Here is a 16754-nt window from a genome sequence, read left to right as displayed (position 1 = left end):
CAGTCCATCCCCAACAATCATATCACCTCGAGCAGGTTTTATAGAAAATACATACTGTACATGTCTAACCTAGAAGGATATGTAGTGCTTCCATTGGTTATAAACAGGAGGCATCACTAATAAGTTGGAGGGCCCGAGGTCACTCTGCAGGGTGTCTAAAAAGAGCTCAAAATAAAGTAGGAATGAGACAAAAAGAAAAGGTTTAATTTTTTCAGGAAAAAAAGAGTTCTAGTAGCGTGTCACAATCAGTAATATTTTCTGCACAACATAGTACAGACTATTATCAGAAAACAAGGGAAAAAAATTGGGCAGCTGAGGGGAAAGCTGGTGGAAACCATTATAGTCAATTCGGTCTGCCGGGCACTGTTCTGTTCCGTCCAAAGACAGAACCATTTGGCCATGGGGATTCCCCTTTCCTGCTCCCGGAACAGAACAGGAAAGTGGAATCCCCAGCACAAGTGTGAAAGCAGCCTAAGGCTTTCAATATAAGATCTTTTCTTAATCTTTACATGTTGTATATGTCATCCATTGTGGGGTATATATTCTCCAGTACGTAGGGTGGACTACACGCACTCTGCATAAGTGTATTGGCGAACACAGCATTGATATCAGGAATGCAGAATTGCGGAATCTTTTGGGTTCTTCACGTCACTTTGTGGAATGTCATGGGGGTAATTGGGATTTTTTCCAGGTCATTTCAGTGGAGAAGGTGACCTAGCTCCAAGGGGGCAGTGATTGGATTTGTAAGGTTAATATGCGGGAAGCTTTCTGGATCCTTACATTAGGCACTTGTTATCCTAAAGGTTTAAATTATAACTTGGATTTTACCTATTTGTATTAAATATTATTTAATAAACACCATGATTTAATCATAGGATATTTGTACCCAATGTGTGGAGAAAGACAGGGAGAGAGAGTGAGAGAGAGAGAGAGACAAGGGGGAGAGAGAGAGAGAGAGAGACAGAGACAGGGGGAGAGAGAGAGAGAGAGAGAGAGAGACAGACAGACATGATCGCCTGGTTGAATAGTGGAAGTAACACTTTTGCTTTCTCTCTTCACAACATAGCATTCGTTGAACGCTATGTAGCCTGTGTAAAGGAGGAGGCTGAAGCAGTTAAAAACATCTTCTGCCTTCTCCTCTGGGTACTTGGCTGTGACTAACAGCTGAGCAACCGAGCTGTTCTTTTACATTGCAGGAGCAATGCACATTTAATCCTGCACCGTATTTTTACTATGATTGGTCCTTAAGGGGTTAATGTAGATGAGTGCTAGAATTTCCTCTTGATCCTGGTTCACACACCATTGCCCCTAATTGCCCACTTTGCTAGTCACTAAAATGGTCATTGGTATCACCTCTATTTCCTATGTCAATGGTCACTTTTAAAGTAGTTTCACACACGTGTATGGTCGTTTCACTTGACACACTTCTAACATCTGTGCTTATAGCATTTAGCTTTGATTGTGCAATGTGACTTCTGGTTTAGGTGACTGGTATTTAACTTTTCGGCTAACCTTGTATTTGCAAAACACCAATGAAAACAAAATAAAAAAAATAGCGTATAGATTGCCAGGAATACACCTTGAAACCCGGGGCTTTTCTCTAAATGCTCTCCACTTCTTTTGTCTAGTGATGTCCTAACACAAGAGCCATGTGACAAGAGATGGTTATGTGAGAGGCTGAACGTGATGAGTAGTCGCTCAGGTATGCTACAGTTAATTTCTTTTATTCGTGTGAGGTGTTGGGTACTTTCTGCAAACACAATGTTTCCTTCGGTTATTTAATAGTCAAGGCCCAAAATGGAGAAAGATTAATGCAGCGGTTTGTAAGAGCAAATAATAGAAGCCAATGCCTTTGTTTAATATGAACTTATTACATAAGCTGCTGACAGACCTCAAATAATAAGAAATCCGTGCTGAGTATACAACAGCATGAAGGCCAAATGCCAGATTTTATTCAAAGCGGATCTGTTGGATCTCCCATCCTGCCCTATCCGAGACCAGTAGAGCATAAATGGGAGATGCTGAGCTCAGGGAAATAAAACTATGATTTTACATAGTATTTTCAAGTAAAAAGATATTTGAATACATCTCCCAGAGAAAGCCTATGTTCAGCTATCCCAATCAACTCGTACAAAAAGCTTATGAGTCCTGCTCCTTCTGCCTACCCGCCGAGTATCTCCCCGCTTGTCTCTAAAGATTCGGGGGCCGGCGCGGGTGACAGGTGAGTTGCGGCGGGGAAGGGGGGGGGGTGGGGGTGAGAGGGAGAAGGAGAGAGAGATCTCCCCTCCGTTCCTCCCCGCTCTCCTCCGCCGCTCCCCGGTCCCCGAATCTTTAGAGACGAGCGGGGAGATACTCGGCTAAGGCACTACTCGCTCGAGTAATGTGCCTTTGCGAGTATGCTCGCTCATCTCTATTAAAGAGTAAGGATGGCTTTACACAGAATGGCTCTTGGGCACATAGGCCCACAAGTCACCCCAATGCCTATGGCTATAGTGCTTTCACACAGGAGCAAAGGTCGTTCAGTGAATGCAGGTGGAGCGCACCAGAGATCTTTGACTGTCCGCCTCCACTAACTTCCCACTAGGCGAAAAGTTGTTCATTAGTTGTTTCATTTCAATGAGCTGAAATGAAGTGGCTAGTGACTACTGAATGATTTCCCGCTCAGGACCCTGTTGGGTCCCTTGTTTACATGGGACAACTATTGCAGAAAAGTGCAAAGCCACTCTAACTGCTGCACTTTTAAAAAACTTTTGACATGTTAGAGTGACTTGTTAAAGGTTTTGCCGCACAAACAAAAAAAGGAATGCCAGCACTTCTCAAGTAGAAATCTACAGGTGCACCTTAAACCGTGGTTGCAACTAACCGTACAAGCAGAAACACATGGCAACAGCGCTCAACTAAAAAATGTTTCAGAAAAATACATAATTGTATTGTATATCCTAGCCACATTATGACCGATTTCACAAAGGTGATAAAATCGCACGATTTTTGCGCGAATTGAGAGTGAGTCAAAATGCAGAATTTTAAAAACAATGATTTTCAATGGTTTCCTTCACATTGGCGATGTTTTCACTCATGTGGTAAAAACAAATTGCGGCATGCTCTATCTTTCTGCGTTTTGCAATTTTTTTTTTATCGCCCATGTTTTCCTATGGAGCCGCCTTCTTATTGCATCACAGCACACGAACTAGCGATCTTTGTGCCCTGTGAGGTGTCTAACATTAGAAATGTAAGTCCTACCCAGAAAATAAGCCCAAGCTGCAGAAGAAAAAAAACAAACCCATACATTACCTAAGAAGTGCTGTCAGCCCCGCTGCATCTTCTCCCCAATCCACAGTAGTTGTCTTCAGGCATGTCTTCTGGATGGGGATTGGAAAATCCCCGCCCCAGGAAGCGCTGCTTCCGATTGGCTTAGCACTTCCTGGACCAATCAATCAATGGCTGTGATTGGTTCATCGAGCGCTGGATCTGGTTGGCTGAGCCAATTGCTCAGCTAATCAGAGGCAGCACTTCCTGGAGGCAGAGATTTTCCAATCCCCGGCCAGAAGACATGCTTGAACACCAGTGTTGGAGACCAGTGAGAAGATGCAGAGGAGCCGGACAGCACTTTTTAGGTGATGTATGCTTTTTTGTTTTTTTTCTGCAGCTACGGCTTACTTTAGGGCTTTGACAATAGGATTTCCTACTGTAAAAATTGCATCGCAATGCATAAAAACTGCGTTTTTGTGCGATGCAACAGAGTGGAAAGCTCCATAGGTAAACTATAGGAGCTACAAAACATCGCAAGTCGCAGGTATATCGCGAAACCGCAAGGTCTTTGACTCGCAATGTTAAGGAACCCATAGGAAAGCATGGGCTTCACATACATGCAATTTGTAGCATTGTCGCAACGCGAGAATATCGCGTGGCTTAGTTGCCTGTGTGAAACAGGCCTTAGGCTCAAGAAAGATGTGCTAAAAGGTAGGAACCATCTTTCCCAGGTTATAATTAAACCGCCTGGTATTAGCGTTAGGACCCATCTGTAAACATGGTCACCTGGACGTTGGTGATGGGCCAATATACTTTGATCACACTATATACTAAGATTCTTCCATTTTTTAATGTGGCTAGTATAAATGAGCCACATTAGTCATCTATTTTTCCGATAAATGTATTTGTCCGCTGTTGCCACGTTTCTGCTTCTCACACGTTTTGCTGATCGCTCAAATGAAGGGGCTGCAGCACTCACCCAAGCTCTCTACCCCTTTGGTTGTCCTTTTTACTTGTCAGTGTCTCTCGGCAGCTGAAGACAGATGCATAGACATCAATAGACCTCTATGTGTCCATCTTCACCTGCAGAGAGCAAAGATAGGCAAAGAGCACAGCACAAGTGATCAGCGGGGTCTCATCATCTGGAACCTCACTGATCAAAACTTTGACATGTCAGTGGACTGATTAAGTATTTATGTCTCAGCTCAGATTGTCTAAGTTTTGTTTTAAGTTTTGAGTTGCAAAACAGTCTCAAATTTCTGTGCGTGAACATTTGTATTTCAATCAAGAGGTGTGTCCTCTCTGCATCTGTATATTATATATGTGCCCCATTCAATCCAGTCCCATTCTAGCCTGATGAAGAAGCTTGCTTGCTGTAACATCATGTATTTTTGTTAGCCATTAAAAGGTATCATATCTACAAGATTACGTGGTTTCTCTCACTGAGAACAATCACACCAAGTTTTTAAAAAGTGCAGTTACACTTTAAAGTAATATTTGGCTAAAGGGCATAAGGGGTCAGCGTTCGTTCTAGAGCAGCACAGTAGTCCAGAGATCATGAGCTGGGAGACGTTCTGCTATTCTTCTGAATGTATTTCTATGCACTTAACAGGTTGCTGTTATTTATGACCGGGGCTGATTTTTACTTGCTGCTTGCCCCAACTATTCATAGAGAATGCCTGTGAATACTAACTCAACCCACACATAGAGAAAGCCTGTTGTCAGTCATTGCGTGTGCGTGAGGGGAACAGGACCACTGGTCTGCACAAATAAATACGGAATCAAATTCCAGAAACCTATAAATGCTGAACGCAGCTTATCCAATTATAGAAGATTTCCACCCAGAAAGTAAAGTTTGCCATTTGTCAGCAAATCAATCGTTATAAGAGCAGCCCAATTTGTTGTATTTAGAGAAATAGTTCCTATTTTTCTGTTTAGATGCCACTTTTTAATAAAGTGATAACAGAAAGTGCAGCCGCGTTGGTTTTCGTTTTTCTAAAACTTACGGCGATCTGTCATTTTTCTCTGATCCAACCTCTTCAGGTCCCTGGCATGGCACATTTAACATTAGTCATTCTCTAATACAGCAGCGCTACCTAGTGGTTAGGTAATAATATTGTTTAATTAATTTGACATTGTCTTTTTACATTATATTAAACCGTAAACCTGCCACTTTGTTGCCTGTTTGATATCCAAAAGCAGAAGACAATGTGCTGTACAAACTTACTAAACATTGACCGTCTTCAGCAGACTTGAATTAACAAGATTTGTGAGATTTGATCTATTTAGACTGTATTGACATTGCTTTCTGATGAAATATGATTACCCAAGATTCCCATTTTTAATCTAGGAGTCCAAGGAGATGTTACTGCTGTAGATTGCAGTACAATACTGTGTGTGGTCATCGGTAACTCTTACCTATGGTTGGGGAGGGGGTAACCCAAACACATTGCTCAGCTATTGTTTAAAATCTGTAGTTATAAATGATCGTCTGCTATTCCTACATTACAGATTGGAATGATACACTTTTTACAGACACTCAGGCCTCATGTCCACGGCCGTACTGGTAAAACACTGCCATAGTTTACTGTGCATCTTCATACAAATGTATTTGCTGAATGTGCAGAATAGTTTTTGTATGTGTCCCCCTTGCAGTGGCCAGGCTTGATATTGCAGGCAAAGTTCCCATTGAAGTTCCCCAGAGACCATCCATCCCTAAGGGCTCTTTTCACGCCTGGCTGTATATACGCTACTGATGTGAAGCATTGGTTTCCAGTGCATTCGTTCACATGGGCGAATATACAGCACGTAAAAATGTGGAACGGTGAAAAATTGAACATACGCGACCAAAATACGTGCCGACGCATATACATAGGGCAAAAAGATAGTTTTGGAGTTATCTTTTGGCCAATATACGCTGGCGGGTCCCATAGACTCCTATGGGAGCAGGGGAAAAAAGGGAGGGAGAGGAATTTTTGCAGTGGTCAATGCTGCAAAAAGATCACAGGTGTCTCTATGTAGGCGTTGGAAGTCAATTCAGAGGATTTGGGCCGAGCGAGGGTTTTCTGAGGTGCAACATATTTTTTCGCTAAAAACCACACTCATAATTGTGTGAGAAACCGCTAATTACTCTGGTGGAAAAAAGTCCTTTTAGGCGATTTTACATCGCCGGTGAGAAAACGTAAAAACGCCTACACGCGTGTGAAAGAGCCCTAATGCTGAGGTTCTCAGGCTCCCTGCTGTAAGCTGCTACACATCCCCTCCGCTGCGCCCGAGTGATGGCTGTAGCCGTCCCCTGGTATGCACAGTTTTGCAGGACCAAAAGCCTTTTAAGTATTCAAAAATAATATTTTAAAGAGAAATATATATTTTTTCAAAATCATACACCTTTTCGGTGTGTTTACAATTAAATCCAAGTTTCCAAATGATGGCACAAGGATAAAATGGTCTACGACAGAATGGTCCCAATTTTGAAGCTACAGATGTTACGGCCCTGCTGAAACAAATAAGCATGAAGTATTCTTTCTTTTTGCAGGAAGCAGACTGGAAATTTTGGGGGGACCCAGTTCTTGCTTCCCAACTTGGTCTTCACCTTCAGCTGCAACTACCCAGCAATGATGCCACAAACAACACTTTGTTGGGGCGCCATCACTGCTGCAGCAGGAGGTGAAGAGCAGCGGTGAACTGGGCAACCGTGGTAAGGGAGCGACAGAAGAGCGGTGGAGGAGAGTAGAACTTTTTATGTTTGTGCAGCCTCCTGAACCATCTTCAGACTTTTTTCTGCTCAGATAACCCCTTTTTTAAGTAATCGGCTAAACATATTCTCTGCATGTAGGAACAACAAAGGACGTCTAATTTTTTAATTCATGCAAATTGGCAGTTGAAAAGCTAAATGCCGGATTCTTCTCTCCCCGAAATCTAATGTTGGGGAAGGGCTGGAATGCCAAGATACCCGCTGGATAACAACTGGTCCTGCCGAAATCAGCGGGTTTGGTCGTTCTATAGCCAATACGTATGGCCATCTGTAGTGTTAGATGTAGAGGCGGGTACTCAGAGTATCCAGTTGTCTATTTTCTTAAGTTTTGATTGTTGAATCCATGAAAAGGAAAGAAGGTTTTATTGTTGCTCAGAACCGAACTGCATTTGTAGACGGCAAAAGCACAAGACAGAATGAAATACAAGCAACCGCTATTAAAGGCCGGACGTGTGATCCTTGTTTACCCAGATTTCAAGAGATAATAGGCAAAGTTTTACCAGGACACAAGGAGGCCGTTTGTTGATTACACAGCGGCCATCATACTCTGCTGGCTCCAATGTATTAATAAATCAGGCTTATTGTATTCCAACATCGGCATACATTGCTGCCTGTGATTACTGATGCATGAACCTCCTCAAAAGCTAACCTGTACGTGGCACTGTGTAATAACGACTATAGTAAAATGAGTACGATAAGTACTGTAATTAACGAAAGTTACCATGGACTGCGTTACACAATGTTCCTGAAATGAATTTACAAACTGCAGGTCACCAGTGCTAACAGTTTAGTATGGAGATACTGTTAACCAAGGAGAGAGTGGTAGAAAGCTTATTTACCTAGTATTGGGGTTCTAGTATTGTTGGAGATACTGAACCCCACAAGTTTCATAAATGCATTCTCCGAATCACTCGTAATTGGAAAAACATAGGTATATATTTTATTAGTGCACAAAATGAACTGTGCATCAACAAGAGTTTCTAGTGAAGAAGATCTGGGAATTACCCTAGCCTAGCAGATGCGCAGGGGAGAGCATCACGAATCAGACGAGTGGGGTGAACGGAATGTACTTCTGCCGAACCCGGGATTGATGTATGGGGTTCGATCGAACCTAGGTTAAGAACCACTGATCTAGTAGAGGAAAATTACATAGACAGATAGAATAAATCCACCTAACTATCTCATACTTATCTAGTATCTATCTATCGCGTTTCCCGACCTACCCAGACTTTCCATGGGGGGTGCTTGAAATATAAGTACTCCCCTGAAAATAAGCTTAAGCTACACTACGTGAAAAAAATAAATAACAAAATTACTCACCTAGCAGGTGCGTCCGCGTCCCTCTCGCCAATCACAGCCAGCACTTGATGAGCCAATTACAGCCATTCAATGATGTCACAGCAAATCACAGCATTTTCTTGCTGGAGGCGGGGTATTCAACCCACCTTACCAGGAAGAGAATGCTCTTTTAGCGCTGAGGATGACACTGAAGCCTGCCTGAGCACCTGGAGAGCAGCAAGAGGGACCAGGACGCCGCCTGCTAGGTAAATATTAATACCCCTTGAAAATAAGACACTGTGCCTCTTTTTAAAAATTAATACAAGATGGTGGGTGTCTTATTTTTAGGGAAACACAGTATCTATGTCATATCTATCAATCTAAATTCACTGAACTCCTAAATGTAGTGAAGAAAAGGAAGCTTTTCCAGCTATTTGGACAGCATTAAAGACTTCTTTATTTTAGCATTTTAGTAAGAATACAGCATAGATGGCATTTATACATTGGTGCTGCTGTTTTTCCTTCCTACTAGCTCTCTGCTTCCACGCACTAGGTGAGGACGAACAGCAAGGCTGCGTGAGCCGACAATGAGTCCAGTTCCTAAATGCTGTGGATCGCTCCATGCATTCACTTCATGGCCAGCGTTGGTTAAACATTAAGAATTTGGTTTTGTCAGGATTATTATTTGCCGATCCTTACCACACCTCTTTACATTTTAAAGATGGCTTTTGATCTTCAGTCAGAAAGGCCCGTCCGGCAGGTACTCTGTTACTAGGCTAGTCACCCAAGATACTGGTCAGACTGGTGGTTAAGTTGTGCCGGTTTCTTTAAATGTGGCAGTGAAAGAGGTTTACTCTGCCAACATGTGTATCACAGAGAGGAAGCAAGTAGGGTCAGAGGCAACAACGTTCTTGTTGTGTGTTGTATCCACTGCAGTCCAGGTTATAGATCGTAGTTGTAGATGACATGAACGTAGTAGAGAACACATTAGGGATTCTGACTATCCGGAGGTTCAGAACCCACCAATGTGTCCAAACACTTTATTCCAAGTCTTTACCCTATACCTGGCACACAACATCTTTAAAGGGCATCAGTCCTTCAGACAATGGACGTGCCCTACAAGTGTAGAGCTAGCTACTCGGTGCCAAAATGTGTTGCTCAATGAATTCTCATGGGCACGACTTCACAGTGCAGAAGCCAACAGTCCTCGTATATACAGCCTAATGAAAACTCAAAGGAGACGTTGACATAAAACTCCGCATCAGACGCGTACATATGGCACTGTGATTTATTTGGAACCCGTTAAATGATTAACAAATGCACAAAATAAAAGTAATATATTCTCTTCAATGCTGCATGCAACATTGATAAGGAGAGACTAGTCATACGCAGCAGAGCTGAAATACCACAGGATTTCCATGTCCGTATCTCTGCCTGGCCGGTCACATCCCCGTACAGCAATCCTTGGGATTGGAATCCGAGCAGCTTCACTTTTCTGTTTTTATCAGTTCTTTGATGATGTTTAAAATCTCATCATCTGTAAAGGAAAAGACGGAAATTAAAGTCATTACTAGATGGTGAGAGATGCTGCTAAACGAAAGCGGAGGTGTGCAGTGCAAATCCATCAACATTAATAGAAAGGGTTGTTTGTGATAAAAAAGGGTCAGCCTATATTCCAGGAACAGCGCTGTGTGGCGACCTATTCTAGTTACTGGATGGTGTAATGGCGCCAGAAAGACAATACACTGCAGTACTTCACCTGTTGCAGTTGCCTTTCCTGGGTACTAACAGCGTCTTCCAGTACTCAGATACTCCCTGTAGAGCTATATAGTCTTATATACAGATGCTGCACAAACAAATATATGAAACACGTATCAACACACATAGTGAACAAAAGTGCAAGACTAGAAACTGACCAATAGGTGATAGGAACAGAATGGTGATGGTCGTCAGATGATGGAGCAGCTGATGGGAAGAGAATTGCAACCTGACAAAACCAAACCCTAAGGCTGTCACAGAAGGGGAAATATAAAAACAATCACAGAAAATGGCCATATACTTACTGACTAAGGCCTCATGTTCATGGGGACAGATCCGCCCGCAGCGGATCACCCGCACGCGTGATCCGCGCCCCATAGGAATGCATCGGACACCTGCAGGTAATTAAATACCTGCGGATGTCATTTTCCCCGAAGGCGCGGATTGCATGCGCGGGAAAACACCCGCAGCATGCCCCATTTTAGTGCGGGGCTCCCGCAGGCTTCTATTTAAGCCTATGGAAGCTGTCCGGAACCGCTGCACACCCGCAGCCTAATTTCTGCTCTCCGGCGAGAGCAGGAGTTTAAAAAAAAAAAAAAAAAAAGTGCGCATGGCGCAGCATGCTACCGCTGTGCCGAAAGAAAGAAGATCCGGCCACGACGGAGGGAAGATCCGCAGCGTCCGGACACGTAAGTAAAATGTTATTTTCTGGCCTCAAGTCTGCGGGAAAGGAGGGACCCGCTATGGGATTCTGCATGGAGAACACGCGCGGGCCCGAATTTCCCTGTGGAAAGGGGGCCTAAGGAGTGCAGATAGCTGCATCTTCTCATCATGCAGGTAGCAGACTACCAAATGAGGGAGGCAGTTACACCTCCCATCCCACCATAAACGAATGACTGCCTGTAGAAACTGAATGATGAATGAATTATCTTTAGTCGCTCAGTCGCTGCCAGAATTTATACTGAATGATCATTCATATTCCCACGATACAGAGAGAATCTGAATGATTATTGTTAAGTGTACAAGGGACCAAACAGTCAGACGCTCCTCTCCAAATGACTCTGAGTTGCAGAAGTGTGGTCAACTGACCCACTAATGTATAGCAACTGCTCCAACAAGAAATACAGAAGGCAGGAGATGCCGATGCAATAGGAGCAGGTCAGGTTTTCAGCTGTCAGAGACAGTGGAGAACCAATCACAGCCATTCAATGATACCATTCAATGAATGGCTGTTATTGGTTCATCGAGCGCCCGCTGCCTGAGCCAATCAGAGCCCTCTTGAACCAATCAGAGCAATAGCTTGCTAGGGGCGGGGTATTCAAGCCCCGTCACCAACAAGAGATGCTCTGTTGGCATTGAAAACTACACGGAAGCCTGCAGGAGCACCGCAGCCTAGCGGGAGGGACCCGAACGGCAACTGCTAGGTGAGTATTGTCTTTTTTAATGTAGTGTACCTAGGGCTTATTTCTGGGGTAGGGCTTATATTTCACACACCGAAAATAGTTGCAGGGCTTATTTTCAGGGTAGGGCTTATTTTTAGGGAAACACGGTATATCAAAACATCTGATCCTAAACGGAGAATCCATTTCTGTACTTTATGTTAATATTATATTTTTAAAAGTAAAGAACTATAAACTTTAAAAATCTTTTATTTTTGCTTTTGTACAATTACTTGTAATAAAATTAAAAAAAGGGAAACATTTTCAAGCTTGAAATGACTCAAATAAGGAGCTGAAATGTTGCTGTAAAAACTGTAAGTTTGCACATCTCACAGAAGGAAAGATACTTGAGTACAGCTTTTTATGCTTTGTTGGTTTCTGCTGTGGACCTGGAGTCCTTGGAAGCTTTACACCCACTGATAGCAAACTTCATTCATTTAGATATTCTGTTAGGTGTTTAACATGTTCTTTAATTTACAACTATACACATCTCTGCAAAGCTTCCAAAATGGTTCCTTTCCCCAACAACAGTAGGAGGGGCAGCTCTGGAGCACAAACTGCTGCTCTCACACTCGCTCCCCACTACATTTTATAGAACACTGCTGCAGAGTGCTGATGTTATAGATGCCACCATTCACTACTGGTTGCTTGTCCACTCCTGTGATTCTGGTGCCTTCTGATAAGTCTGGCCATTTGAAATAATTGGTGTAGTCTGTAACATAACTGACTATAACTTTAAGGGGTTGTCCAGGCTTAGAAAAACATGGCTGCTTACTTTCAAACACAGCGCCACCCTTGTCCATAGGATATGTCTGGTATTGCAGCTTAGTACCCATTCACTTCAATGGAGCTGAGCTGCTATACCACACACAACCCCATGGACAAGGGTAGCACTGTGTATGGAAAGCAGCCATGTTTTTCTAATCCTGGACAAGCCCTTTAAGATGCTACACGATCTTTGCTGGCCAGCAGCTGTAATTCTGTTCTTTTATATAAAATCAATAAAATTGTGAATTTAAAATCGTGAAAAATAGGGAAAACCACAAAAACGACATTTACCTTCAAGAGACATTTTAGGATTTTGCAGCTTTTTCTTTAGGACAGATTCAATTAAAACACGCAATTCCTTAAAGATGACAGCGATCTTCACCGGAGCCTGTGCAGGGAAACAGAACAATCATATACAGTAGCAGGAAAAGATCAGTGAACCCGTCGGCATCACCTGGATTTTTTTCATTAATTACTAATAAAATGTAGTGGAATTGTTACCTAACTCAGACTTATAGCCAAACACAATAGAGCTAAAATAATGATACAAACACTTGTACCGATCCGGTCTTATTGACCAAATATCCAAAGGGGAATAAAAATAAGTGAATCTCTGTATTAAAGGGAACCTGTCACGTCCCCACAGCACCATAAACTAAGCTATGATGCTGTTACGGAAGGTGACAGGGAGCTTGAAGAAACGTTGCTGCTGTCTGTGGTGATGGGATAATAAAAAGTCAGCAACTTTACTGCATCCGGATTTGCTGCCAGTTTTTCTGAAGAGGGAGCTGGGCTGTTGGATATTTTATACGCACCCACGATCTAGCAGTCTTCCCTCTGAAGTCAGCATGAAAATCGGATTCTTTTCAGAGTCTCGTGCGCTCTCTCTCCCACAGAATTGTATAGGAGAGCATGCACATGGGACTCTGAAAAGGGTCAGCTTTTCGTGCTGTGCACCGACTTCAGAGGGGGGTCAACAGCACTGGATTGCAGGAGCAGGTGAGTATAAAAAATACATCATCCGGCTCCCTGTCACGTCCCCTAACAGCACCATAACTCAGTTTATGGTGTTATGAAGACGTGACAGGGTCTCTTTAATGAGTTTTCCATGAGCTAATTGGCAAAAAGTGTTACAATTAATGAGACAAGCTTAAAAGTGTTGGTTTCGCAGATGCTTTGCCCATTCAATGAAGGCACAGAAAGCCTGGTTACTGACAAATCTATTCTCCCCAAGAAAGATCTATATACATTATACCAAATGGACCAACAACAATAAATAATACATTCTCACAGAAAAAAAACCAAAACTTTTTTTTTTTAACAAACAAGTATATACCTGAAACTGGATCCAGTCATCTACAGTCAGCAGACGTTCCCGGTGTTGTACAGCTATATCACCTCCAAACAGAAGTATCGGAAAGGGAGACACCAGAGTTGTTTCTCTAAGGAAGATCTTGGAATATTTAACCTGCGCAAAGTCCAAAGACAGAAGAGTAGTGGATGGTGCAGTGTAATCATAGCAAATAAAGACTTATTACTAATCCTGTAAGATTCTATGAATGGCATAGACATACAGGAGAGTTAAGGCCCATTTAGACAACGATTATGGCTCAAAACCCGCTGAAAAGCCATCCTTTGAGCGATAACCATTGCGTCTAAGCGCGGGGCCATCGTGCACTATTCGTTCATCGGCGATTTCTTCACTGATGACTCATCAGCGCTGCACGACGATTTTCTCAGCATTGATAGTATTCTTTCAGCTGGTATCCCGCTGGCAGTTCTTAGCGGGACACCAGCTGAAAACTCCGAGAACAATGCAGCTGTTTGCATATACAAAACAGCTGCTTTGTTCTCTGAGCTATCGCAGCGGTATCCCGCTCCACCTGCATTAACTCTTAAGTAGCTAATTAGCTACTTGGAGTTATGCAAAGATGATCGCTCAAAACTGTCACTCAAATTGTCATTTGAATGATTATCTTTCAGTGTAAATAGGCTTTTAATGGTCTAACACAGTAGGAGATGTTGTCACAAAGATAAGAGAGGTTATATCCTTGGACAGGGGACTACAGAAAAAAAAAAGAGAGGCTGTTTGACTAAGTTTGGGGAAATTTGGGAAGATGGTCTGATTTATATAATGGCTAGTTCATATGGAGTGCAGGTTGCATTGAGGTACTGTAGAAAAGTTGATGGGATTTGGAGAGGTGAGGGAGAGAGGTGAGAAGATGGAGAAGAGTAAGGTGCTTTTTTTGTATGTGTCTATATTTATATTTTCTTTGTGGGAGATGATGATTTGTTTTAATCTAGCTGTGATTAATTGCATTGTTCGGGTGGGGTAATGATATGCTTTATGTATATTATGCTTATATAAATGTGTAGAAATTATGATGTAATCGTACTCAAAAATAGAATTTCAACAAAAAAGATGGTTTAAAAAAAAAAAATGGTCTAACACTCGGACAACACAGTAACACCTTCTCACCTTCTCCTGGTAAAGCAGCCAGCCGTACGTCTGCAGATCCCTGTTCACAGAGGACGGGTGCACTTGTGCTCTTCCTTGCGCGGTTTCCACCATGCATGCCAACTTCTCGGAGATATCCACTGATTTTGTGAACAGGATCTTCCCAACGTTGTCATACAGACCGGCTGCTACAATGGCTTTAAGGAGTGACATCTCCTCGGTGGACATTTTTCCCCTCTTGTCTAAACTTCCTTTAATGCTATTTGAGGATGTCGATTTGGAACATTCAAAGCCCGCTGCTCTCACCAACCGGATTAACTCCTGTTTCACGTCCTTAAGAAAATACAAAAGCATTTACGTTACAGAAAGCAGCCGGTACTATAACTCCGTGTAGGTGACACTCGTATACAAGTTAGGCCTCACGTCCGTGGGCGTTTTTTCACGCATGACGCACGGTTGTATCTAATCCTGTAGTGCAAAAGCAGTGCTGGTTGTCTGCCTTCAGTGTATAGACCGGGAGCGAACAATCTCTTCAGGTACGAGGGACACATTGTCAGATTATAGCGCTCTCAAGGGCCACATTCCTATCTAAGGCTTATCTATATATATAAAGCTGAAAGCCCTGACTGACTGACTGACTCGACAAAAGTTCTCCAACTTCCCGATATCGTAGAAACATGAATTTTGGCACGAGCATAGATTATCTCCAAAATAGGAAAAGTAATTGGGTCCCAACTCGATTATTCAATTCTAGCGCAAAAGAATTGTCATCGAAATTTTACGTACATAATCTAAATCTGTCACTTCCCAGTGTCATAGAAACTTAAAATTTGGCACGGGCATTGATTATGTCATAAATAGGAAAAGTTCATAGGTCCCAAACCTGATTATTCAATTCTATGCGCAAAAGAATTGGCGTCAAAATTTTACGTGCGGAATGTAATTTTTTCACTTTCCGGTGTCATAGAAACGTGAAATTTGGCACGAGCATTGATTATGTCATAAATAGGAAAAGCTAATGGGTCCCAACTCGATTATTCAATTCTATGCGCAAAAGATTTAGCGTCCAAATTTTACGTACGGAATCTAATTTTCTCACTTTCCGGTGTCATAGAAACGGGAAATTTGGCACGAGCATTGATTATGTCATAAATAGGAAAAGTTCATAGGTCCCAACTCGATTATTCAATTCTATGCGCAAAAGAATTAGCGTCCAAATTTTACGTAGATAATCTAAATCTCTCACTTCCCAATGTCATAAAAACATGAAATTTGACACAAGCATTGATTGTGTCATAAATATGAAAAGTTAATAGGTCCCAACTCGATTATTCAATTCTAAGCGCAAAAGAATTAGTGTCCAAATTTTATGTACGTAATCTAATTCTCTCACTTCCTGATGTCATTTTATATAAAGGAAACGTCGCATGGTTTCCTCCACGTGGTGTTTCCTGGGTAACGCAGAGAACTATGCAAAATGGTGAACATATGTTTTTCTTCAGTATCTCTAAAGTAACCACGACTTCGTAAGATTTTCCGTGTGAACACCAGATAAACACCAGTACCAAATTAACTCGGGCGAAGCCGGGTATATCAGCTAGTTATTAATATAGGTCATAAATGTCTTCTAGGTTGGAGTTTCACTGCTGGCAGAATGGGGGACCCTGATCACCTGTTCAGCGAGGCCGATAAGAGGAGATCATGTAGCCCTACTTGAATGTAGTTTATAGTAGTTAAAGGGAATGTATCAGCTATATTTCTCTCTACTAAATAAAACCAGATAGTGAAACATTTTCCATTTTTCTAACCTGATTTTATTTTCTGATTGTAGATTTTTTTTATTCTGTTCTTTGAACATGATTATAGGGGCAGCCATCCTGCCTGAGCTGAAAGTAACATTTACAGATAGGTTTTACATAATCTTCATAGGCCAGTCGCACGATGGAGAGGAGCTGACTTCTACTGGAGAGTGCTCTAGACATGCTCTGTGAACTCTTCAGAGGTTATTGTGCAGGGAGGGGGAGGAGGTGAGCTGAGATTATCACCTATC

At 42.3% G+C, this 16754-nt stretch overlaps 1 protein-coding gene across 1 annotated transcript in view; it reads right to left on the bottom strand.

Moving 5' to 3' along the window:
- Positions 1-9553: 9553 nt before the first annotated feature.
- DHX29 (DExH-box helicase 29) overlaps positions 9554-16754 on the bottom strand; it is a 44953-nt gene continuing 37752 nt past the window's right edge. Inside the window, exons 25-28 of the mRNA XM_066602720.1 lie at positions 14726-15037; positions 13583-13714; positions 12538-12634; positions 9554-9818 (exon numbers count right to left, since the gene is read on the bottom strand). Coding sequence (XP_066458817.1) covers positions 9769-9818; positions 12538-12634; positions 13583-13714; positions 14726-15037 — 591 coding nt within the window. The 3' untranslated portion in view covers positions 9554-9768. The remainder of the gene's footprint in view (positions 9819-12537; positions 12635-13582; positions 13715-14725; positions 15038-16754) is intronic.

This window comes from Eleutherodactylus coqui, chromosome 5 (genome assembly GCF_035609145.1).
Source record: "Eleutherodactylus coqui strain aEleCoq1 chromosome 5, aEleCoq1.hap1, whole genome shotgun sequence".
NCBI lineage: Eukaryota > Metazoa > Chordata > Amphibia > Anura > Eleutherodactylidae > Eleutherodactylus > Eleutherodactylus coqui.
Note: the sequence above shows the minus strand (reverse complement) of the source record. Positions and strands in the feature narration are given on the sequence as shown.